Source organism: Choloepus didactylus, chromosome 19 (assembly GCF_015220235.1).
Source record: "Choloepus didactylus isolate mChoDid1 chromosome 19, mChoDid1.pri, whole genome shotgun sequence".
In the NCBI taxonomy this organism is placed as follows: Eukaryota; Metazoa; Chordata; class Mammalia; order Pilosa; family Megalonychidae; genus Choloepus; species Choloepus didactylus.
In genome coordinates, this window is record NC_051325.1 from 32,631,624 (window position 1) to 32,658,004 (window position 26,381).

Below are 26,381 nucleotides of genomic sequence, written 5' to 3' on the forward strand. Positions count from 1 at the left end.
CTGTTATGTTTTCTTGATGAATTGACCCTTTTATTAATATATAGTGTCCTTCTTTGTCTCTTTTAATTGTTTCGCTTTTGAAGTCTAACTTGTCTGATATTAATATAGCTACTCCCGCTTTTTTCTGGTTTTTGTTTGCATGAAATATCTTTTTCCAACCTTTCACTTTCAGTCTATGTTTGTCCTTGTGTCTAAAGTGAGTTTCTTGTAGACAGCATATAGATGGGTCCTGTTTTTTAATCCATTCTGCCAGTCTGTGTCTTTTTATTGGGGAGTTTAATCCATTTACATTTAGTGTTATTACTGTAAGGGCAGTACTTTCTACTACCATTTTGTTTTTTGGAATTTATATGTCATATCTTATTTTTTCCTCTCCTTTTACCTTTCCTGATAATCTTCATTTCTGCACTCTTCTCCAACTCTCTCTCTCCTGTCTTTTCCTATCAGCCTGTGGTGCTCCCTTTAGTATTTCTTGTAGTGCTGGTCTCTTATTCACAAACTCTCTCAGTGTCTGTTTGTCTGAAAATGTTTTAATCTCTCCCTCATTTTTGAAGGAAAGTTTTGCTGGGTATAGAACTCTTGGTTGGCAGTTTTTCTCTTTCAGTATCTTAAATATATCATGCCACTGTCTTCTTGCCTCCATGGTTTCTGCAGAGAAATCTGTACATAGTCTTATTGACCTTCCCTTGTATGTGATGGATTGCTTTTCTCTTGCTGCTTTCAGAATCCTCTCTTTGTCTTTGACATTGGACAATCTGACCAGTAAGTGTCTTGGAGTAGGTCTATTGGGATCTATTCTATTTGGGGTACGTTTTACTTCTTGAATCTCTAATTTTCTGTCTTTTATAAGACTTGGGAAATTTTCAGTGAATATGTCTTCTATTACTCTTTCTGCCCCTTTTCCCCTCTCTTCTCCTTCTGGGATACCCATAACACGTATATTTGTGCATTTCATGTTGTCACTCAGCTCCCTAAGACCCTGCTCATATTTTTCCATTTTTTTCACCATCTGTTCTTTTGTGTGTATGAATTCGAATGACCTGTCTTCCAGTTCACTGATCCTTTCTTCTGCCTGTTCAAGTCTACTGTTGTGTCCCTTCATTGTGTTTTTCATCTCCATTGTGGCCTTCATTCCCATGAGTTCTGCCATTTGTTTTTTTAAGTTTATGAATTCTTCTTTATGGTCAGCCAGTGTCTTCTTTATATCCTTCAGCTCTTTTGCTATATCTTCCTTCATTTCATCAAATTTATTTAGCATTAGTTGCCTCCACTCCTGTGTCTCAGCTGAGCTATTAGTTTGTTCCTTTGGCTGGTCCATGTTTTCGTGTTTCCTGATATGGCTTGTTATCTTAAGTTGTCTAGGCATCTGCTTCTCTTGATTAGTTTATTTTGGAGCTTGTTTTCTGTCTTTTACCTAGTGGTTTTCTTGTTGGTTGGCTTTGTTTTCTGGCCTCTGTTATTCAGTTCAGCTTATTCTAGACCTCTAACTTAGGTTCTATTTAGTTGATCAGAATTTTTCCCCTCTTGTTTTTTCTGTTTCTTGCTCTGCCTCTATGTAACCTTTTTGTGAGTGGGTCTCCTCAGATATGGTCGACCCTAGTCAGATTTTCCCAGTCTAGTGAGGCCCAGGTCTCAGTGGGAGGGTATGGAGTTTTCCTGAGAATGAGACCCTCCTATGAGGCCTTTAGAATTGGTGCTTTTCCTCTCCTGTCCAGCAGGTGGCGCTGGCCAGCCCGCAGCTCCCCCACCAGTGTAAGGAGGTGTGGAGCCTTTAGTTCTCCTGGTGACTCTGATCCTGTCGGGGGCGTGGCTGACTGAAGCAATGTTCGCTGCGATCTCAGCTTTTCCTCCAATTCCAAACTTGTGTCCAATGTGTGACTGGTTACTGGAGACCCCGAAAACACTGTTTCATATAGTTCTTGGGTAATTGCCAGCTGCTCTAGGGGAGAGACGAAATTCTGCTCCTCACCACTTCGCCATCTTGCCCCGCCTCCAGAGATTAGTCTTTGAATAATCCTACATATCCTAAAAGAACCCTATCAAGTAAAGCAAATGCCAAGAGGCCAAAAACAACAGAAAATTTTAAAGCATATGAAAAAACCAGATGATATGTATAACCCAAACCCAAACACCCAAATCAGAAGATCAGAGGAGACACAGTACTTGGAATAGTTAATCAAAGAACTTAAGACAAACAACAAGAGCATGGCATAGGATAAAGGACATGAAGAAGACTCTAGAAGAGCATAAAGAAGAAATTGCAAGAGTAAATTAAAAAATAGATGATCTTATGGAAATAAAAGAAACTGTTGACCAAATTAAAAAGATTCTGGATACTCATAGTACAAGACTAGAGGAAGCTGTACAACAAATCAGCAACCTCGAGGGCCACAGAACAGAAAATGAAAGAACAAAAGAAAGAATGGGGAAAAAATTGAAAAAATAGAAATGGACCTCAGGGATATGATAGATAAAATAAAACATCCAACTATAAGACCCATTGGTGTCCCAGAAGGGGAAGAGAAGGGTGAAGGTCTAGAAAGAGTATTCAAAGAAATTGTTGGGGAAAACTTCCCAAACCTTCTACACAATATAAATACACAAAGCATAAATGCCCTGCAAACTCCAAATAGAATAAATCCAAATAAACCCACTCCAAGACACATTCTGATCAGACTGTTAAATACGGAAGAGAAGGAGCAAGTTCTGAAAACAGCAAGAGAAAAGCAACTCACCACATACAAAGGAAACAAATAAGACTAAGTAGTAACTACTCAGTGGCCACCATGAAGGTGAGAAGGCAGTGGCGTGACATATTTAAAATTCTGAGAGAGAAAAATTTCCAACCAAGAATACTTATCCAGCAAAGCTCTCCTTCAGATTTGAGGAAGAGCTAAGAATGGGGAAAAAATGGAAAAAATAGAAATGGACCTCAGGGATATATAGATAAAAATAAAACATCCACTATAAGACCCATTGGTGTCCCAGAAGGGGAAGAGAAGGGTGAAGGTCTAGAAAGAGTATTCAAGAATTGTTGGGGGAAACTTCCCAAACCTTCTACACAATATAAATACACAAGCATAAATGCCCTGCAAACTCCAAATAGAATAAATCCAAATAAACCCACTCCAAGACCATTCTGATCAGACTGTTAATACGGAAGAGAAGGGAGCAAGTTCTGAAACAGCAGAGAAAAGCAACTCACCACATACAAAGGAAACAAATAAGACTAAGTAGTAACTACTCAGTGGCCACCATGAAGGTGAGAAGGCAGTGGCGTGACATATTTAAAATTCTGAGAGAGAAAAATTTCCAACCAAGAATACTTTATCCAGCAAAGCTCTCCTTCAGATTTGAGGAAGAGCTTAAAATTTTCACAGACAAACAGATGCTGAGAGATTTTTTTTTTTTTTTTTTTTTTTTTTTTTTTTTTTTTTAGTGGTTGTTAATTTTTTATTTTAATTTTTACATTTTTCTGAGTTTCCACATTAAGCCTATATTTCTTTAACAGAAAGAAAATTAATTCTGAAAATGCCCCTGGCACATAAAGACCGGGCACTCTTCCATTCATTACATCTCTTTACCACACTTGCATAGATTTTCAACTTAATAAGTTAATTTTCAGGACTGAGAAAATCGATTAGAACCTGAAGACCTTGTATGTCTTAAAGAAAAGGTCTGTATTAAGAATCAGGAGAATTGGATTTTATAAGCACACACTCATATAGTTTTCTGAAGACATTGTTTCAATCCTTCTTGGTGGGCTTGGGTAAGCCACTCCCCTTCTCTGAACTTCATTTTATCCATGTGAAATGGGAGAACATTCTATTAGCTCCAAGCTGAGCCTACACCTCCCCTTGGCAGGCTCTTCTGCAGGTACCCCATGACCCATGGATGTCGACCCCAGCCACGTCCAAGTTGATCCTTTCCGCTCGTTCTTCTACCAATACTCTCCTGGGATAGTGAATATTGAAGGGAGTTCCTGTGCCCTCCCACTGCTCTCTTCTCTGTGGGATTCTAACCATTCAACTTTAAGGTTTCCTTCTTGTTTCAGTTCCTTGACGTTCAAGATATAATTTTCCCATGGAAAGTGTGTAAGTGGTTGAACAATTTTATTGTGGAGTTGTGCAATTGGAGAACTTAGCTCCATGGCTTCCAAAAGGTAATTTATCCAGATAAGGTTTACCTCACTCTTCCTTTCAATAATAATAACATCTTGGAGCATGTTATACACACACACACACACGCATATATTGTATGTGTATAAATGAGTATATATATTCATACACACTAACTTAGGTATAGAAATGAAATGGGGGTCAGAATTTTGCACCTGTTGTTATGTTGCTAATGCCCCCTCTCAGGGCATCTTGAAGCTGCTGAAAGATTCTCAGGTGTCATAAGAGAGGACTCTGTCAATTCCTTATTTTTTTTTTTTTTTTTTTTTTTAAATCATCATTTTATTGAGATATATTCACATACCCCGCAGTCATACAAAACAAATTGTACTTTCGATTGTTTACAGTACCATTACATAGTTGTACATTCATCACCTAAATCAATCCCTGACACCTTCATTAGCACACACACAAAAATAACAAGAATAATAATTAGAGTGAAAAAGAGCAATTGAAGTAAAAAAGAACACTGGGTACCTTTGTCTGTCTGTTTCCCTCGCCTACTTTTCTACACATCCATCCATAAACTAGACAAAGTGGTGTTTGGTCCTTATGGCTTTCCCAATCCCATTGTCACCCCTCATAAGCTACATTTTTTTTTTTTTTTTTTAATCATCATTTTATTGAGATATATTCACATACCACGCAGTCATACAAAACAAATTGTACTTTCGATTGTTTACAGTACCATTACATAGTTGTACATTCATCACCTAAATCAATCCCTGACACCTTCATTAGCACACACACAAAAATAACAAGAATAATAATTAGAGTGAAAAAGAGCAATTGAAGTAAAAAAGAACACTGGGTACCTTTGTCTGTTTGTTTCCTTCCCCTACTTTTCTACACATCCATCCATAAACTAGACAAAGTGGTGTTTGGTCCTTATGGCTTTCCCAATCCCATTGTCACCCCTCATATCCAACTCTCCCAGCCCCATTTGTTGAAAAGACCATTATGGCTCAGTTCGGTGACTTTGGGGGCCTTATCAAAGATCAGTCGGCCATAGATCTGAGGGTCTATCTCTGAATTCTCAATTCGATTCCATTGATCTATATGTCTATCTTTGTGCCAGTACCATGCTGTCTTGGCAACTGTGGCTTTATAATAAGCTTCAAAGTCAGGGAGTGTAAGTCCTCCCACTTCGTTTTTCTTTTTTAGAGTGTCTTTAGCAATTCGAGGCATCTTCCCTTTCCAAATAAATTTGATAACTAGCTTTTCCAAGTCTGCAAAGTAGGTTGTTGGAATTTTGATTGGGATTGCATTGAATCTGTAGATGAGTTTGGGTAGAATTGACATCTTAATGACATTTAGCCTTCCTATCCATGAACATGGAATATTTTTCCATCTTTTAAGGTCCCCTTCTATTTCTTTTAGTAGAGTTATGTAGTTTTCTTTGTATAGGTCTTTTACATCTTTGGTTAAGTTGATTCCTAGGTACTTGATTTTTTTAGTTGCTATTGAAAATGGTATCTTTTTCTTGAGTGTCTCTTCAGTTTGTTCATTTCTAGCATATAGAAACATTACTGACTTATGTGCATTAATCTTGTATCCCGCTACTTTGCTAAATTTGTTTATTAGCTCTAGTAGGTGTATCGTTGATTTCTCAGGGTTTTCTAGATATAAGATCATATCATCTGCAAACAATGACAGTTTTACTTCTTCTTTTCCAATTTGGATGCCTTTTATTTCTTTGTCTTGCCGGATTGCCCTGGCTAGCACTTCCAGCACAATGTTGAATAACAGTGGTGACAGCGGGCATCCTTGTCTTGTTCCTGATCTTAGAGGGAAGGCTTTCAGTCTCTCACCATTGAGTACTATGCTGGCTGTGGGTTTTTCATATATGCTCTTTATCATGTTGAGGAAGTTTCCTTCAATTCCTACCTTTTGAAGTGTTTTTATCAAAAAGGGATGTTGGATTTTGTCAAATGCTTTTTCAGCATCTATTGAGATGATCAATTGATTTTTCCCTTTCGAGTTTTTAATGTGTTGTAATACATTGATTGTTTTCTGATGTTGAACCATCCTTGCATGCCTGGAATGAACCCCACTTGGTCATGGTGTATGATTTTTTTAATGTGTATTTGGATTCGATTTGCAAGTATTTTGTTGAGGATTTTTGCATCTATATTCATTAGGGAGATTGGCCGGTAGTTTTCCTTTTTTGTAGCATCTTTGCCTGGTTTTGGTATTAGATTGATGTTAGCTTCATAAAATGAGTTAGGTAGTGTTCCATTTTCTTCAATGTTTTGAAAGAGTTTGAGTAAGATTGGTGTCAGTTCTTTCTGGAAAGTTTGGTAGAATTCCCCTGTGAAGCCATCTGGCCCTGGGCATTTATTTGTGGGAAGATTTTTGATGACTGATTGGATCTCTTTGCTTGTGATGGGTTGGTTGAGGTCTTCTATTTCTTCTCTGGTCAGTCTAGGTTGTTCATATGTTTCCAGGAAATTGTCCATTTCTTCTACATTATCCAGTTTGTTGCCATACAGTTGTTCATAATATCCTCTTATAATTTTTTTAATTTCTTCAGGATCTGCAGTTATGTCACCTTTTTCATTCTTTATTTTGTTTATATGGGTCTTCTCTCTTTTTGATTTTGTCAGTCTAGCTAGGGGCTTGTCAATCTTGTTGATCTTCTCAAAGAACCAACTTTTGGTGATATTTATCCTTTCTATTGTTTTTTTGTTCTCTATGTCATTTATTTCTGCTTTAATCCTTGTTATTTCTTTTCTTCTACTTGGTTTAGGATTGGTTTGCTGTTCATTTTCTAGCTTCTTCAGTTGATCCATTAGTTCTTTGATTTTGGCTCTTTCTTCCTTTTTAATATATACGTTTAGTGCTATAAATTTCCCCCTTAGCACTGCTTTTGCTGCATCCCATAGGTTTTGGTATGTTGTGTTCTCATTTTCATTCGTCTCTATATATTTAGCAATTTCTCTTGCTATTTCTTCTTTAACCCACTGATTGTTTAGGAGTGTGTTGTTTAACCTCCAGGTATTTGTGAATTTTCTAAGTCTCTGATGGTTATTGACTTCTAATTGTATTCCATTGTGGTCAGAGAATGTGCTTTGAATAATTTCAATCTTTTTAAATTTATTGAGGCTTGTTTTATGTCCCAGCATATGATCTATTCTGGAGAAAGTTCCGTGAGCACTAGAAAAGTATGTGTATCCTGGTGATTTGGGATGTAATGTCCTGTAGATGTCTGTTAAATCTAATTCATTTATCAGATTGTTTAGGTTTTCAATTTCCTTATTGGTCTTCTGTCTGGTTGATCTATCTATAGGAGAGAGTGATGTGTTGAAGTCTCCCACAATTATTGTGGAAACATCAATTGCTTCCTTTAGTTTTGCCAATGTTTCTCTCATGTATTTTGTGGCACCTTGATTGGGTGCATAGACATTTACGATTGTTATTTCTTCTTGCTGAATTGCCCCTTTTATTAGTATGTAGTGGCCTTCTTTGTCTCTCAAAACATCCCTGCATTTGAAGTCTATTTTATCTGAGATTAATATTGCTACACCTGCTTTCTTTTGGCTGTAGCTTGCATGAAATATTTTTTTCCATCCTTTCACTTTCAATTTCTTTGTGTCCCTGTGTCTAAGATGAGTCTCTTGTATGCAACATATTGATGGTTCATTTTTTTTGATCCATTCTGCGAATCTATATCTTTTAATTGGGGAGTTTAATCCATTTACATTCAACGTTAAAACCGTGAAGGCATTTCTTGAATCGGCCATCTTATCCTTTGGATTATGTTGCCATATTTTTCCCTCTCTCTATTAATATCCTTTATTGTACCCATACCGAATCTCTTTAGTACTGAACCTTTCTCCAAGTCTCTCTGTCCTGTCTTTGTTTCTCTGTCTGTAGGGCTCCCTTTAGTATCTCCAGTAGGGCAGGTCTCTTGTTAGCAAATTCTCTCAGCATTTCTTTGTCTGTGAAAAATTTAAGCTCTCCCTCAAATTTGAAGGAGAGCTTTGCTGGATAAAGTATTCTTGGCTGGAAATTCCTCTCTCTCAGAATTTTAAATATATCGTGCCATTGCCTTCTCGCCTCCATGGTGGCTGCTGAGTAGTCACTACTTAGTCTTATGCTGTTTCCTTTGTATGTGGTGAATTGCTTTTCTCTTGCTGCTTTCAGAACTTGCTCCTTCTCTTCTATGTTTGACAGTGTGATCAGTATATGTCTCGGAGTGGGTTTTTTTTGGATTTATTCTATTTGGAGTTCGCTGAGCATTTATGATTTGTGTATTTATGTTGTTTAGAAGATTTGGGAAGTTTTCCCCAACAATTTCTTTGAATACTCTTCCTAGACCTTTACCCTTTTCTTCCCCTTCTGGGACACCAATGAGTCTTATATTCGGACGCTTCATATTATCTATCATATCCCTGAGGTCCATTTCGAGTTTTTCAATTTTTTTCCCCATTCTTTCTTTTATGCTTTCATTTTCCATTCTGTCATCTTCCAGGTCACTGATTCGTTGTTCAACTTCCTCTAGTCTTGTACTATGAGTGTCCAGAATCTTTTTAATTTGGTCAACAGTTTCTTTAATTTCCATAAGATCATCCATTTTTTTATTTAGTCTTGCAATGTCTTCTTTATGCTCTTCTAGGGTCTTCTTGATTTCCTTCATATCCCGTACTAGGGTCTCATTGTTCATCTTTAGTTCTTTGAGTAGCTGCTCTAGGTGTGTCTCTTCTGGTCTTTTGATTTGGGTGCTTGGGCTTGGGTTATCCATATCGTCTGGTTTTTTCATATGCTTTATAATTTTCTGTTGTTTTTGGCCTCGTGGCATTTGCTGTCCTTGATAGGGTTCTTTTAGGGTTTGTAGACCAGTTGAAGTCCTTATCTCTAATTTATCAGATCTACAGCTTCGTGGAGTACACTTTCTCTAACTAACCAGCAGGTGGCGTCCACGAGCCACCTGTTCTCCACAAGCCAGATCTCCCCTGCTTAGCCTTTTTGGTGAGTGGGGGAGTGAGTCTTGTGGGGCCCAATTGGTGTCCCAAGCTTGCGTGTGTAGTTGGTGTTGCCTGCCCTGTATGTGGGGCGTGTTTCTGGGCAGTCGGGGAGGGGGGGTGGCCCTAACAATCAAATCTCCCTGATGATCCTAGAGTTTTAAAGCTACTGCAATAGTCTAATCCTTCAGTTCAGTCCTGCCACAGTTTGTCTCTGCCACTGACCCACAAGTCTTTGGTATTGGCGTATGGCTCCTGAGACTTGCAAGTGGGCCCCTCTTCCAGGCTGTGCACCCCGGGTCCTCTGTTGAGGGATGACTGTGCTATGTCACAGGTGAGTGCCGTCCCCCCAGGGCAGTTCTGGGCTGCTGGGCTGTGTTGGGAGGCTCCCAGTCTGCTCAAATGATGGCTGAATGGGGCTCTGTTAATTCACACTGCTCCCCCTTCCCAGCTCTGGGACATTCAGCTGAGGTTGCAGGGAAGGCTAATGTCCACGCCCAGTTTTGTGGTGTGTGCCTGTTATTTGAAGCACTTCCGTCACACTGGGTTGTCTGGGGCAGCTCTGGGCTATGGGGCTGGTGATGGGCAGGAGTGTTTCCTGTCCACCAGGATGGTGGCTGTGAGCGGACACCCCCCTTTTCTTGGGAAGTTGTGTTGTTTAGTGAATTTTCTCAGCCACTGGATTATTGCCTTTTGTCTCAGAGCTCTCTTATTTCTGCTCTTGACTTGACGTGCCCAAATTTCAATTCTTTGAAGCTTTCTGTATTGAGCTTCTTAGAGTAATTGTTTTAGAAAAAGCAAAAAAGGATTTAAAAAAAAAAAAAAAAAAAAACGGCCCTCCTCAGAGATCTAATGGGTTATTGAAATGCTAATAGACAAAGCAACCAGGGCCATTAAGGAAAGGTGCCCTGGGCAGAGAGATCAGCCTTGCTTCGGGATTTGCATATGCGCCTCAAGGCCTGATCTCCGCCCTTCCCCTTTCTGTGTTCACCAGAACTCCAAAAATCCTCTGCTTTTACTTTGGAGCTTCTCGTGTTGTTTTCCTTCTATGCCCGTCTCCTCTCTGCTGGGCTGGCTGCTCTCAGAGTCTCTGGTGTCTGGCCTCAGTCTATCTATGGTTGGAGTTTGAATCAGTAGAATGAGTTTCCGATGAGAGCAGCCACTGCAATTCTCCCTTCTCCTTCCTGGAGCTGACAGCCCCTCCTCCCCCGGGACTGAGCCTGGCAGGGAGGGGCGCGGGTCCCCTGGCCGCAAAAACTTACAGATTTCGCTGATCTCAGCAGTTCCACGTTTTCATGAGTGTTGTATGAAGTATGCCCAAAGACAGATTGCTCTGTGGTGTCCAGTCCACGCAGTTCCTGGCTTTTTACCTACTTTCCTGGAGGAGTAACTAAAACATACAGCTCACCAGTCTGCCATCTTGCCCCGCCTCGAGACCAGTGACCAGAGAGATTTTGCTAATAAAAGACCTGCCCTACTTCAGATCCTAAAGGGAGCCCTACCGACAGAGAAACAAAGAAAGGAGAGAGAGATAAGGAGAAAGGTTCGGTACTAAAGAGATTCAATATTGGTTCATTAAAGGACAATAAGAGAAAGAGGGAAAAAATATGTCTGACAAACATAAACCAAAGGATAGGATGGCTGATTCAAGAAATGCCTTCACAGTAATAACACTGAATGTAAATGGATTAAACTCCCCAATTAAAAGATACAGATTGGCAGAATGGATCAACAAATATGAACCATCAATATGTTGCATACAAGAGACTCATCTTAGACACAGGGAAACAAAGAAATTGAAAGTGAAAGGATGGAAAAAATATTTCATGCAAGCTACAGCCAGAAGACAGCAGGAGTAGCAATACTAATCTCAGATAAAATAGACTTGAAATGCAAGGATGTTATGAGAGACAAAGAAGGCCACTACATACTAATAATAAAAGGGGCAATTCAACAAGAAGAAATAACAATCATAAATGTTTATGCACCCAATCATGGTGCCACAAAATACATGAGACAAACTCTGACAAAACTAAAGGAAGCAATGGATGTTTCCACAATAATTGTGGGAGACTTCAACACATCACTTTCTCCTATAGATAGATCAACCAGACAGAAAACCAATAAGGAAATTGAAAACCTAAAACAATCGGATAAATGAATTTGATTTAACAGACGTATATAGAACATTACATCCCAAATCACCAGGATACACATTCTTCTCTAGTGGTCACAGAACTTTCTCCAGAATAGAGCATATGCTGGGACATAAAACAAGCCTCAATAAATTTAAGAAAGTTGAAATTATTCAAAGCACATTGTTTGACCACAATGGAATACAATTAGAAGTCAATAACCATCAGAGACTTAGAAAATTCACAAACACCTGGAGGTTAAACAACACACTCCTAAAATAAATGGTTTATGATGTAGAATGTAGGGGAACTAGCGATAGAGCAATTAATGAAGGGGGAGCAATAACCCAATAAGAACAGATAAGCTATCATGGGTAAATTTAATGTTCTTGGACTGCCCAGGAATGACTATGGTTTGTGAATTTCTGATGGGTATGGTAGGAACAAATTCACAGAAATTTTGCTATATTAGGTTATTTTCTTGGGGTAGAGTAGGAACATGTTGTACTCCCTTGTTATGGTTTGTTTGAAATGTTTTTTTTATTGCATGTTTAAAAAAAATTTTTTTTTTTGATATAGTTGATTTAAAAAAAAGAGTTAATTAAAAAAAATTTTGAAAAAAATATGCAGAGCCCCCTTGAGGAGCTGGTGGAGAATGCAGGGGTGTTGGGCTCCCCCACCTTGATGGTTGCTAATGTGCTCACAGATATAGAGGACTGGTGGTTTGATGGGTTGAGCCCTCTACCACAGGATTTGCCCTTGGGAAGAATGTTATTGCAAAGGAGAGGCTAGGCCTCCCTATAATTGTGCCTAAGAGCCTCCTCCCGAATGCCTCTTTGTTGCTCAGATGCGGCCCTCTCTCTCTCTAGCTAAGCCAACTTGAAAGGTGAAATCACTGCCCTCCCCCCTACGTGGGATCTGATACCCAGGGGAGCGAATCTCCCTGGCAACGTGGAATATGACTCCTGGGGAGGAATGTAGACCCGGCATCGTGGGACGGAGAACATCTTCTTGACCAAAAGGGGGATGTGAAAGGAAATGAAATAAGCTTCAGTGGCAGAGAAATTCCAAAAGGAGCCGAGAGGTCACTCTGGTGGGCACTCTTACGCACAATATAGACAACCCTTTTTAGGTTGTAGTGAACTGGAGTAGCTAGCCGTAAATACCTGAAACTATCAAACTACAACCTAGGACCCATGAATCTTGAAGACGATTGTATGAAAATGTAGCTTATGAGGGGTGACGATGGGATTGGGAAAGCCATATGGACCATACTCCCCTTTGTCTTGTTTATGGATGGATGAGTAGAAAAATGGGGAAAGAAAAAAAAAAGGCACCCAGTGTTTTTTTTCCTTTAATTGTTCTTTTTCACTTTAATTTTTATTCTTATTATTTTTGTATGTGGTAATGAAAATGTCAAAAATTAATTTTGGTGATGAATGCACAAACTATATAATGGTACAGTAAACAATTGAATGCATGCTTTGTTTTGTATGACTGCACTGTATGTGAATATATCTCAATAAATATGAATTTTAAAAAAAAAGAGAGACCTAGTTCAGATGCCTCAGACTTCTCATTGTACAGAGGCATAGGGAATTGAATGCAGCTGGGACCTTGGGCTGGGGGTGAAAATAGCTGAGTGCTGCATGCCGTGTTTGGCTTGGAGGGAGTCTCAGAGTCTCCTTTCCATGGGCATTAAGCTGTATTCTGTTTTTGCTCTGATTCAGGCTCTAGGTAGCAGAGACTAATCTGGGATATGGAGCTTGAATCTGAGGTGCTGGAAGGGTTGGGAGATAAGGGACAGTGTTGGTACAGATATGAGGGCCTGTAGTTCAGAAGGGAATGAGGTAGAAGAGCCAGGGAACCCTTGTAGACTGAGACTCCATGTTTAATGAATGAGGCAGGTGTGAGAGGACAGGATTCCTGAGAAGGGGCCAAAGGTTTAGGGCATATGATAAAGATCCTTGCCACATCCTGTTGCTTCTCCATCTCACAGGTCCTGGCTGCATGGAAACAAGATGGGCTCTTACAAGAAAAGTTCAGAGAAGTCGCCCCAGGCAGCAGAAATCATCTTGAGATGACTTAACTTCCAATTGGCCCTCTGGAAGAATTTTATGGCAGACATTGGCATGACTCTGAGGCCATGACATTATCAGATCCTTCTGCCTTGGGAGAACAGGACTGGGAGAAGATTTTGCCTTCAAAGAACAGGGAGGACATGGAAACCATGAAGGAATTGACTCAAAAGCATAAGACAAAAGGTGAGAGTTGTTGAGTGTCTGCAGAGGTGAAGAGGAGGAGCAAAACTCCAGGTACAGGTGAGAATGCTTTAGAGGCGACAGCTGCGTAACATGGCTACTCCCTTCCATCCTGAGGCTCAGAAGAGCTACTTGGGAGCATTATCGGAAGTCTAGTTTCTCGTGGCTTCTTTTTCTTCCCCTAGGTCTGCCTTCTAAGGATGCTGCCTGGCCCCAGGAGAAGAAGGAAAAGCCTGAAATACTAGTGAGCTGGGGTTACCTTATTTATTTTTCTGGGATTCTGGCTCATTTCTCAGAGAATAGGCCTAATTTTCTTCCTTCGGATGAGAGAGTTATCAACGTTTAGGCAATTCATGTCTTGTGTCACGTTCTGTATTGGTTTGAATCTGTTATGTGCCCCGTAAAAGGTCATGTTCCTTTTTTTTTTTCTTTTTCTTTTTTGATCCTTTTTTTAGTTTTTTTTTTTATTGAAATATATTCACATACTGTACAATCATCCAAAGTGTAAAAGAGTTGTTCACAGAATCATCATATAGTTGTGCATTCATCACCACAATCAATTTTTCAACATTTTCATTATTCAAAAAATAAAAAATAAGAGTAAAAAGAAAACACCCAAAACGTCCCATAACCCCCTCCTCCATATTATTCATTTATTCTTTGTCCCCATTTTTCTACTCATTTGTCCATACACTGGGTAAAGCAAGTGTGAGCCATAAGGTTTTCACAATCACATGATCACTCTCATCTCTAAATTCTTCCGTTATGAATGCTCAAGGATTTTTTTCCTGAATACTGCTTGATGCTTTCAAATTGATTTACAAATTGTTTCTCCAATGAAATCATAAGTGTTTGAGGGCCCTGCATGTGTTTTGTACATCAGTTGTGCTCTTCGCAAAGCTAGGTACATGGTAATGCCCAGAAGAACCTGATATGGAGCACCATGTGCTCTGAAAAGAATCACATCAGCTTCTTGCATATCCAGACTCTCCATGCCTACCAGTTATGCTGCACTCACTGCGAAAATTGATGGTGTCTTGCTCTGCATCAATTTATTTTTTGTTTTAGGTACCAATTACATTCCAGGATGTGACTGTGGTCTTCACAGAGGCAGAATGGAAGAGACTGAACTCAGAGCAGAGGAACTTACACAAAGAGGTGATGCTGGAGAATTACAGGAATCTGCTCTCGTTACATAAGTTTTCTTGTTTTCGAATAAATTCAGTAGATATTGACCACCAGATTAATATTCTAGACACTTAGAACATATTAGTAAATTAAATGGTTAGAAATCCCTGCCCTCATTGGACTTACCTTTTAGCATGAGGAGGAAGACAATGACAAAAAAGCCTTTTATAGGGCTATGTTAAAAGGCAGTTAAGTGCTACATATGAAAAAAAAAAGAATAAAACAGGAGGATAAAGGGACATTGGATGTGATGAGGTGGCTGGCTGATTTTTTTTTTTTTTTTTTTACATTTTTTGTTGTAAAAATTAACAAATATGCAGAACAATGATAACTTTCAAAGTGCTATTTAACAAGTAGAGGGCAAATTTCAAAGAATGTTATGGGTTACAGTTCCAGTTTCAGTTATTTCCTTATTGTGAAATATATGTACAGAAAGGTGATAATTTTCAAAGTACAATTTAACGAGTAGCTATAGAGCAAATTTCAAAGAAAATTGTTGTTTGAAATGCTCATTGTCTTTTTTTAAAATTCAGTTTTATTGAGATATATTCACATACCATACAATCAACTGTTCACAGTACCATCATATAGTTATGTATTCATCACCCCAATCTATTTTTGAACATTTCCTTATACCAGAAAGAATCAGAGCAAGAATAAAAAATAAAAGTAAAAAAGAACCCAAATCATCCCCCCCGTTCCACCCTGTTTTTCATTTAGTTTTTATCCCCATTTTTCTACTCATCCATCCATACACTGGATAAAGGGAGTGTGATCCACAAAGTTTTCACCATCACACTGTCACCCCTTGTAAGCTACATTGTTATACAGTCGTCTTCAAGAGTCAAGGCTACTGGGTTGGAGTTTGATAGTTTCAGGTATTTACTTCTAGTTATTCCAATACACTAAAACCTAAAAAGGGATATCTACATAGTACATAAGAATGCCCATACCAGAGTGACCTCTCTACTCCATTTAGAATCTCTCAGCCACTGAAACTTTATTTTGTTTCATTTTTGCATTCCCCCTTTGGTCAAGAAGATGTTCTCAATCCCACAGTGTCGGGCCCAGATTCATCCTTGGAGTCATATCCCATGTTGCCAGGGAGATTTACACCCCTGGGAGTCAGATCCCGCACAGCGGGGAGGGCAGTGAGATCACCTGCCAAGATGGCTTAGCTAGAGAGAGAGGGGCTGGCTGATTTTTGAAAGTGAGTATTTGTAATCAAAGAGGAAGTAACTAACGTTAGACAGACTCTATGTATCTAGGGTCAGAGCATTTCAGGTGGAGGGAACAGCAGATGCTGAGGCCTTTAGGAAGGGCTGTCCCTGCTGAGCTTGGGGACCTGCCAGGAGGCCAGTGAGGCTGGAGCACAGTTTGCAAGGGAGAAAGTAGTGAGAGAGACCTTCTGCGATGGAAGATAAAATGAAATGTCAAATTTTTAATGACCTTTTGGGTTTCATAAGCCATATTTTTCCTTTTCATTTATTTAAACCTCACAATAATTATTTAAATCTGGGTTGAGAAATACTATTGATTGCAACATTATAATAGAAAAGGGATTGTCCAATTTTTCTGTAAAGGACCAGATAGTAACTGTTTTAGGTTTTCTAGAATACACATGGTCTCTGTCACAACTCTCAATTCTGCTGTTGTAGCACAAAAGCACTCATACACAAACAAATGAACATGATACTGAAATTTGAATTTTATAGACTTATCATGTATCACAAAATATTATTTTCTTGACTCTTTTCTAACCATTAAAAAATGTAAAAACCATTTTTTAGCTTGCAAGCTATACAAAAACAGGCAAAAAGTTGGATTTGGCCTGTGGGCCATAGATTTCTATTTTAGATCAGCACTATCTAGAAGAAATATAACATGAGCCACAGTTCCCAAGTTTAACACAGAATAGACACAGAAGGGATTCCTTCTACTGAAAGACTTCTCGTTGATACCTTTCAGTGCCAAAGAGAAGGCAACAATAAATCACAGTTGAAAAATCAAGACTAGAAGTTTGGGTCACAAAATTCTGGAGTTACCTCAAAGCCTTGCAGAAGTTTACTGGCCAGAAACAGAAGTCAATCATGAATTACAGTGACTCGGAGAACCTAAGGAAACACCATCAACCCAGGGAGCACTCAGCTTGATTGTGCCAAACAGTCCTATGTGAGCACAGACAGCTTGGTCATAGCATGGTGCTACTCATTTGAAAGCCAGTAGTTCCAGCACCGATGAGTGCCTTGTCAAAGCAACCTAAGTGAAAACAGACCACCAAAACAAAAACAAAGATCACAAAAGTATAAAAAACCCAAAAGGTTGAATTCACTCAATTAACAGGAAAGGGGATACATCAATGAAGAAATTCATTGTATAGTTTGCTGAGAGGGAAAATGTCAAGGTTTTTAACTGTTAGGAAGGGGGTTCTGTGGTAGTTATCCTTAAGATTTGAAAACTAGCACTCTGGATAGAATAGAATGAGTTTAGAGGTACAGATACAGTTTATCATAAAGGTTTCATTGCTCATTGGTCAGGCAAGAGTTTTCAATGAGGTCCAGTAAAAGCCTGGGGCCTAATACATCATCATTTATCAGTGTCAACTGGATAGATCCAGTTTGATGAAATGATCCATCCAGTTTTGATATCTCTAGAAAGGTGCTACTGTCAATGGAATATTTTCTTATACACTGGTTTGGGAAAAACTGAAAGAAGAGCAGGTTTTGGGTTGGTTTGGGTCATGAAGTACCGGAATCCTGAAATCAGGAAACATGGTTTTCTTTTCTACTGCTGAATCTACACTATCTGGTAGAGAACCTAGCACTTAGATATTTTTTTATCAGTATTTGTTTATGGATGAGCAATCTGAAATTTAAGATTTCATATACAATCTCTTTAACCACCATTTCATGTATTATTTCCTACATTTGGAAGCCCTCCAGACAGTCATGGAGATTTCCATATTGGTCATAGTGACTGTTATCTCCAAGCAGTTAGCAAAGAGTTGTAGGCAGTATATATTAATTTGAGTGTCTGGTCTTTAGATAATTTAGTAGGAGGAAAAGGCTAACTATAACTGAAGCTGTTTACAAAGCAGAATGCTTCCTTGCAACATTCTAGTCTGACTGACATGTAAAAGAAGTTTTTGCTGTGGATTTTCTGGATTGTAATAGAAAATGGAATGTAAGAGAATTATTGATGGGAAACAAATTGTGTTGTACAAATATTATCAGTTACAAGTGTGGCAAAAAAAGATAGTATCTGTCATAAAACAAGGCAGTACAGCCCAGCAGCCCCATTTATAACTTACTGCTTGAACTGAAAACATTCTGTCTTTAGCAGAACCAAAGCCAGAAATCTACCCCTGTGCCTCCTGCCTTCTTGCCTTCTCCTGTCAGCAATTCCTCAGCCATGATGTGCTTCATCTCTTCCCAGGCTTATGTGCAGAAAATCATTTCCATCTAGAGGATTCCAGCCTGGTGTATGAGAAGCAGCAGGAACAGCAGTATTCTGATCAAAGCTACTGGAGTGAAGACACAGAAGGTCAAGAGAGAGAAGGCTCTGAACCTTTGTGTGGTAGCACAGTGGAGCGAGAGACTTCAAGGGCATTCTCCAGCCCACCCCAAGGCCAGTCACCTTGCTCTAAAGAAGGCAACACAGTGGTTGTGATAGAGCCCACCTCAACCCAAAGGGTAGAGCCTGTAGTAACAGACAAAGGATTGAAGGACTTAGGAACCTCAGGATTTAGAGCAATCAACTGTAGAGAGTGTGAACCAGACTGTAGCTCAAAATCAAACTTCATTACACACCAGGGGACCCTCTCAGAGAAGTCCTATGTTTGCAGTGAGTGTGGGCGAGGCTTTAAAGATAAGTCAACCCTCATCAGACACCATCGGACCCACTCAGTGGAGAAGCCTTATGTGTGCAGTGAGTGTAGCCAAAGTTTTAGCAAAAAGTCATCCTTCATCAGACACCAGAGGACACACTTAGGGGAGAAGCCCTATGTGTGCAAGGAGTGCAGGCGAGGCTTTAGTCAGAAGTCAAACCTCAACAGTCACAAGAGAATACACTCATAAGAGAAGACTTCTTTGTGCAGGGTGTGTGGGCAAAGCTTAGAAACAAGTCATTCCTCATGAGACATCAGTGGACTCACCCAGGGGAGATGCCCTATGTTTGCAGTGAATGTGGGCGAGGCTTTAGTGGAAAGTCATCCTTCAACAGACACCAGATGACACACTCAGGGGAGAAACCTTATGTGTGTCTGGAGTGTGGGCAAGGCTTCAGCCAGAAGTCAAATCTCATCAGACACCAGAGGACACACTCATGAGAAGCCCTATGTGTGCAGGGAGTATGGGTGAGGCTTTTGCAATAAGTCGACCCTCATCATCCATGAGAGGTCACACTCAGGCAAGAAGCCTTATGTGTGTAGTGAGTGTGGGAGAGGCTTTAACTGGCAATCACTCCTCCTTATTCACCAAAAGACACACTCAGGGGAGTAGCATTATATGTGCAGGGAGTGTGGGTGAGGCTTTAATCAGAAGTCAAGTCTCAATAGACACAAGAGAATACACTCAGAAGAGAAGCCTTATGTGTGCAGTGAGTGTGGGCGAGGCTTTAGTGAAGAGTCATCCTTTATCAGAAACCAGAGGACACACTCAGGGAGAAGCATTACATTTGCAGGGAGTACGGGCAAGGCTTTAGCCAGAGGCCAAATCTCATCAGACACCAGAGGATGCACTGAGGGGAGAAGCCTTGTGAATGCAGGGGTGTGGACAAAGCTTTAGCAGTAAGTCACACTTCGTCTTACACCGGACACCTGGGAGCAGTCTCTATGTGCATAGAGCATAAGTGAAGTTCCAGAGGTGTGTTGACCCTTGTCAGGCACCAGAGAACATATATGGGAGAGGAGCCAAGTGCAGAGAGTGTGGGTAACTCTAGCCCTAAATTGGTTCTTATTTCACACAAGAGGACACACTAGGTAAGATGTGTGCAGGACTGTGGGTGAGGCTTTAGCAGTAAGTCAGCACTCACAAACATCCAAAGACACACTTCAGGGAGAGGTGTCATGTTCAGGGAGTGTTGGTGAGGCATTAGCTAAAGAACAAATATGGTCAGACAGATGGGTCACTCAGGTTGGTGCTTTTTGTTTGCAGGAAGTGTGGGCAAGGCTTTTGTGATAAGGCAGCCTTCTTCACATACCATAGGGAGAATCCTAGTGCTGTGACGCTCTGCCTGGACAACCTTTTCAGGGCCACCACCTCCACTGCTGGAGATGACAGCTGTTGAAGGCTCACAGGTGACCTCCGCCCTAGCGGTTGCTCTCAGCTACAGGGAACTACATAACCTAGTGCTATGCACCATCCCAAGGAGTGGCTCCTGGCCAATGACTGGTTGATATGGGGAGACAAAACCCCAACCCATGACTCAACTGGGACAACTCCAAGGGGTCTTCCCAGGTGCAGAGCCCCCATAGGACCGAATGCTCTCTCAACATTGCAGGCCAGCTTCTTCCTCCATCCAGTCCTGCCCTTACTCCCCAATAAACCCATCAGTTCTCCATCTCATCAACTTTCCAGAAAATCCAGTCTGTGGCATCTTAAATGTACAAGGAATGTATGGCTTTGGTGATGAGTCACCCCTCGACAAACCCCAAAGGACAGAATAGAAGCTTTCTATGTACAGGGAGAATGAGCGAGGATTTAGGAAATAGGCCTCATTATACACCTCATCATACATCAGAGAAGAGCTTGATGGGGAGAAACTGTACCTGGGCAGGGAGAATGTGAGATGCTTTAGCAGTAAGTTATACCTCATTTTGCACTGCAGGACATGCTCAGGGGAGACCCATGTGGGCAGGATGGTGGGTGGAGCTTGACCCTGAAGTCCCTTCTTAACAGGCACAGAGAGGACAGAGTCACACTACCACAAACTACTGCCTCGTTTTCCTTTCTACTTTCTAGGCTCAGATGGTTGACAACTCTGCTCTGACCTCTATGTCCTGGGTCAATAACTTTGCACTGGAGGGGTCCATGTAGGTGCCGTATTGGAATTTGCCAGGTCCGTAAAATGGATTTTAGGCTTTGAGAATCAGAAAAAGCACAGAGTATTTTTTAAATGTAATTTTATTGAAATATATTCACATACCATATAATCATCCAAAGTGCACAGTTGTTTACAGTTTCATCATATAGCTGTGCATTCAATACCAGTTTTTCAACATTTTCATTACTCCAAAAAACAAAAATGAAAACAAGAATAAAAGTAAAAGAGAACACTTAAAACATCCCATACCCCTCCTCCTCCCTCATTTACTTAAAAAAAAATTTTAATTGAAATATATTCACATACTGTACCATCATCCAAGGTGTAAAACAATTGTTCACAGTATCATCATATAGCTGTTCATTCATTACCACAATCAATCTGAATACCTTCATCACTCCAAAAAATAAGAATAAAAATAAAGGTAAAAAGAACACCCAAAATGTCCCATACCCCCCTCCTCCATATTATTCATTTACTTCTTGTCCCCATCTGTCCACTCATTTGTCCATAAACTGGGCAAAGGGAGTGAGCCATATGGTTTTCACAATCACATGGTCATACCATATAAGCTATATAGTTTTACAATTGCCACCAAGAATCAAGGATACTGAATTGCAGTTCAACAGTTTCAGATATTTCCTTCTAGCTATTCTAATAAACTAAAAACTAAAAAGGGATATCTGTATGATGCATAAGAATTACCTCCAGAGTGACCTCTCGACTCCATTTGAAATCTCAACCACTGAAATGTTAGTTTGTTTCATTTCTCTTCCCCCTTTTGATCCAGAAGTCTCTCTCAATCACATGATGCAGAGTCCAGGCTCATCCCCAGGAGTCACATTCCACATTTCCAGGGAGATTTATACCCCTGGGATTTCATGTCCCACTTAGGCAGGAGGGCAGTGAGTTTATCTGCTGAGTTGGCTTATAGAGAGAGACCACATCTGAGCAACAAAAGAGGCCCTCTGTGGGTGACTTTTAGGCACAATTATGAGTAGGCTTAGCCTCTCTTTTGCAGTAATAAGATTCATGAGGGCAAGCCCCAAGATCGAGGGCTCAGCCTACTAAACTGGCAGTCTCCAATGCTTGCAAGAATATCATGAATTCCCCAGCTGGGGAATTTAATATTTCCACATTTTCCCACAGTCCCTCAAGGGGGCTTTGCAAATACATTCTTATTCTCTGCCTATATACTCTTGGTTGTTTTGGGGCTTCATGCTAACCTGTGCAAGCCAGCAAGGTCTCTCCCTAGTCAAGGTTCCATGTAATTATGGCACTTGAGTAAACTGACCATACAAGTTAAATTAGATTGTGTGCTACAGAAAATATGGATTTTGCACCTTTTCCCTTGATCCCACACAGAAACCAAAGTTATAAAACATGGTTTATATCATCCTCTAGCCTTTAGTCTTATCTACCCCAGTCTCAACCAAGTCCATTTTGTTCATATCTCTAACTGAAGTCTGACCTCCTTTTCAGCCTCTAACAGTTGATTCATGGGGCAGTGCTGACACTCACAGCTGCCAAACTCTGGCTGTGAGTCCCATGTGCCACGTAGGCACCTGAAGCTCCAGAGACTGACCACGTCACACACAAACAGCTCAGAATCTCTAAATTTAGAAATAACTGTTACAACTCATGAATAAATATAACTGCTGTAAGAGCTTACAATCTAGGAACCTTTACATAAGCTTTCCCCTTATAACCCATGCTCCCAGATTCAATTCTCAGAGTTTGCACATTATAGTTAGCCCAAATTAGTGAGGCTTTATAATGTTTGTCTCTTCATTTCTGGCTTATTTCATTCAGCCTGCTGTCCTCAGGGTCCATTCACTTAGTTGCAAACCTCAAAATTTCATTCCTTCTTGCTGCTTCCTCATGCAAAAACATTCTTATATTTGTACATTTAATCACACTTATTGACCACTCTAGGTTTCACTAAGTTATACAGTCCCAGTCTTTATCTTCTGTCATACAGACCCCTAATTTTTCTCTTTCAACCATATTCAGTCATCTTTTTTCAGTACCATTGCACAGTATTGTGCTATCCATTTCTAGAACTACACAATCCATCCTCAAGAACATGCTATACTCCTTCAACATCAAATGCCCAATCTCTGCCCTCCTCCTAGCTCCTGATACGTTAATTTCTATGTTCTTCTCCAAACCTCTCTCTCCTGTCTTTTCCATCCGTCTGTGGCACACCCTTTAGTATTTCCTGTAGAGGAGGTCTCCTGTTCACCAGCTCTCTCAGTTGTCTGTTTATCTGTAAATATTTTAAACTCTTCCTCATCTTTGAAGACAGTTTTGCCAGATACAGGATTCTTGATCGGCAGTTGTTCTCTTTCAGTATCTTCAGTATATCATACCATTGCATTCTTGCCTCTGTGGTTTCTGCTGAGAGATCTGCACTTAATCTTATTGAGCTTCCCTTTTATGTGATGGATTGCTTTTCTCTTGCTGCTTTCAGAATTCTCTCTTTGTCTTTGATATTTGAAAATCTGATTAGGAAATGTCTTGGAGTAGGTATGTTTGGATCAGTTCTGTTTGGGATATGCTGTGCTTCTTGGGCCTGTAATTTTATGTCTTTCATAAGAGTTGGGAAATTTTCTTTGATTATTTCTTCTATCATTCCTTCTACCACTTTTCCCTTCTCTTCTCCTTCTGGGACACCTATAGCATGTATATTTGTGCACTTCATGTTGTCATTCAGTTTCCTGAGACGCTGCTCATATTTTTCTATTCTTTTCCCTATCTGTTCCTTTGTGTGCAGGATTTCAGATGTCCTGTCCTCCATCTCACTGATCCTTTCTTCTGCCTCTCCAAGTCTGCTGTTGTATGTTGTGATTATGTTTTTCATCTCTTCCGTTGTGCCACTCATTCCCATAAGTTCTGGCATATGTTTTTTCAAGCTTACAAATTCTTCCTTATGATCACCCAGTGTCTTTTTTATATCCTTCATCTCTTTTGTCACATTCTCTCTCACCTCATTGATATGATTTAAAAGGTTGTTTTGAACATCTATAATTAGTGGTTTCAATGCCTGAATCTCAGTTGAAATGTTAGTTTCTTCCTTTTACTGGGCCATATCTTCCCATTTCCTGATGTGTTTCATGATTTTTTGCTGGTGTCTAGGCATCTGATTTTCTTGATTGGTTTATTCTGGAGGTTGTTTTCTCTCTTTTGCCTAAGGTTTTCTTGTTGGTTGATTTTGATCTCTATCTTTTCTTTTTTCTCTCCCTGGCAAGTTGTCAGATTGGTTCTGTCCTGTCTTCCCCCCAAAATCAGGTGTCCACCATGGCCTGCCACAGGAATGAGAGGTAGGCACTGGGCACCCCATCAGATTCACTGTGTGTGGTAATACAAATCTGCTGGCTTCCAGTGGGGCTCTATTTTCCACTGGCTAGCAAGACCTGGTTTGTTTTGGGGCTTTGATTTAACAGTTGGGTCTCCCCTATTTCTTAGCCAAAACAGAGTTGTGTTTCCTTACAGGGTGTGTAGACCAGCTCCTGTGATCCTAAGGAAGGGACTGAAGCGTCCTTTAAAAAGTATTGTCTCTCCTTGCACTTTCTGAACCGTCCAGTGCTGTTCAGTGACTTAATCATCCTCAGAAGCTGCTTTCCCTCAAGTCCCACTCCCTTTCCTGCCCTCTTCTATTATAGGCTTTGTATGACCCAGCCGGGTTAAAACTGTGTGATTCCTATGCCCTCACTTTGCTGGCCAAAATCTGGCTTGATGTAGGACTCTACCTGTGGCAAAGTATTCCTTCAGCCAACCCAGCACTCCAGCTGTCTCCAAGGCAAGGAAGTGGCCGCCGGCTGCTGCATCCCTCAAGGTTGGGGAAAGGTCTTTCAGACCCAGGACTGGAAACGCATCTCTGTCCACATTTTCTCAGTCTCTTTGTCCCTCACTGATCTGGGCTTTGAAATGTCTTCTCCTGTCCTCTGGGTCTTCAAACAGTGAAGATATTTTTCACTGCTGTGAGATTTTAAAATCTGTGTCCCAGAACCCCAAGGAGGGATCCTGTCTGCTGACTCTGTGCCTTTCCCACATGGAGACCAAGTGAGGGGGAGGTGGGTTAACCAATTGGTCTGGGATGGAAAATTCCTACCTGATATTTATTATCTCTTCAATTTGGCATTTGCAGGGTCTTTCTCCAGTCTATATCCTCCTCCGGAGTTCCAAACAATTCAGAATTGTCCTTTTTTTCATTGAATCTCTGGAGAGAAGTTTTCAGTAGGTCTTTATGTTGCCATGTTGATGACATCATCTCCAGCACAGAGTATTTTTTAAGCAATTTTATTAAGATATATTCACACACATACAGTTCATCCAAAGTGTACAATCAGTGGCTCAGTATAGTCACAGAGTTGTGCATTCATTACCACAATCAAATTTAGAACATTGTCATTACTCCAAAAAGAAAAACTGCATATCCCTCAAACTCCCCTAGTATTGATGCTTGGAATTGATGTGGTACCTTTGTTAGAATTGATGAAAAAATATTAAAATGTTACTGTTAACTGTAGACCATAGTTTGCATTAGGTGTATTTTTCCTCATATACCACCTTAATGTAACACCTTGTAATAGTGATGTACATTTGTTTGAGTTCATGAAAGAACATTCTTATATTTGTATTATTAGTCACAGTCATCATCCACAACAGGGTTTGCTATGTTATACAGTCCCATGTTTTATCCTCTAGCTTTCCTTCTAGTGACATACATGACTTTCAACTTCGTCTTTCAACCACATTCACACACACAATTCAGTGATGTTAATTATACTCCCAATAATATGCTACCATCACCTCTATTCATTTCCAGACATTTACAGTCAACCTAATTAAAAATTCCACACAAACTAAGCTTCAGCTCCCCATTTTCTACCCTCATTCTATCTTTTGGTAACCTATATTCTAGATTCTAACTCTGTTAGTTTGTTTATTATAATTACTTTATATTAGTGACATCGTACATTATTTGTCCTTTTGTGTTTGGCTTATTTCACTTGTTGCTTGCATAAAGACTTCCTTCCTACAGCTGAATAATATTCCATCATAAGTATTTACCATATTTTGTTTATCCATTCATTGGTTGATGGATACTTGGGTTGCTTCCATCTTTTGACAGTTGTGAATAATTCTGCTATGAACAATGGTGTGCAAAATGTTTGTTCATGTTCCAGATTTCAGTTCTGGGTATATACCTAGTAGCGGGATTGTTGGACCATATGGCAGTTCTATACTTAGCTTCCTGAGGAACTGCCAAACTGTCTTCCAAAGTGGCTGCATAATTTTTCATTCCCACCAGCAGTGAATGAGTGTTCCTGTTTCTCTACATCCTCTTCAACATGTAGTTTTCTATTGTTTTTTTAATAGTGGCCATTCTAATAGGTGTGAAACCACCCTTGCATACCTGGTACAAAACCCACTTGATTATGGTGTATAATTCTTTTAAAGTGTTCTTGGATTTGATTTCCAAGTATTTTCTTGAGGATTTTTCATCTATATTCATTAGAGAAATTGGTATGTAATTTTCTTTTCTTGTAGTATCTTTATCTGGCTTTGGTATTAGGCTGATGTTGGCTTCACAGAATGAGTTAGGTA

General features: G+C 40.0%; 1 protein-coding gene across 2 annotated transcripts in view; it reads left to right on the forward strand.

The window, feature by feature from the left end:
* The window catches only part of ZNF343 (zinc finger protein 343), a 76,912-nt gene that overhangs the window by 30,750 nt on the left and 19,781 nt on the right, over nt 1-26,381 (forward strand). The window contains exons 2-6 of one of the 2 annotated variants that reach the window (XM_037812012.1): nt 13,277-13,541; nt 13,724-13,782; nt 14,607-14,733; nt 18,162-18,353; nt 19,880-20,783. In XM_037812012.1, the coding sequence (XP_037667940.1) occupies nt 13,424-13,541; nt 13,724-13,782; nt 14,607-14,733; nt 18,162-18,353; nt 19,880-19,950 (567 nt within the window). In that variant the 5' untranslated portion in view covers nt 13,277-13,423 and the 3' untranslated portion in view covers nt 19,951-20,783. Of the gene's footprint in view, nt 1-13,276; nt 13,542-13,723; nt 13,783-14,606; nt 14,734-18,161; nt 20,784-26,381 lie in introns of both variants that reach the window. The other variant, XM_037812011.1, reaches the window with a different exon arrangement.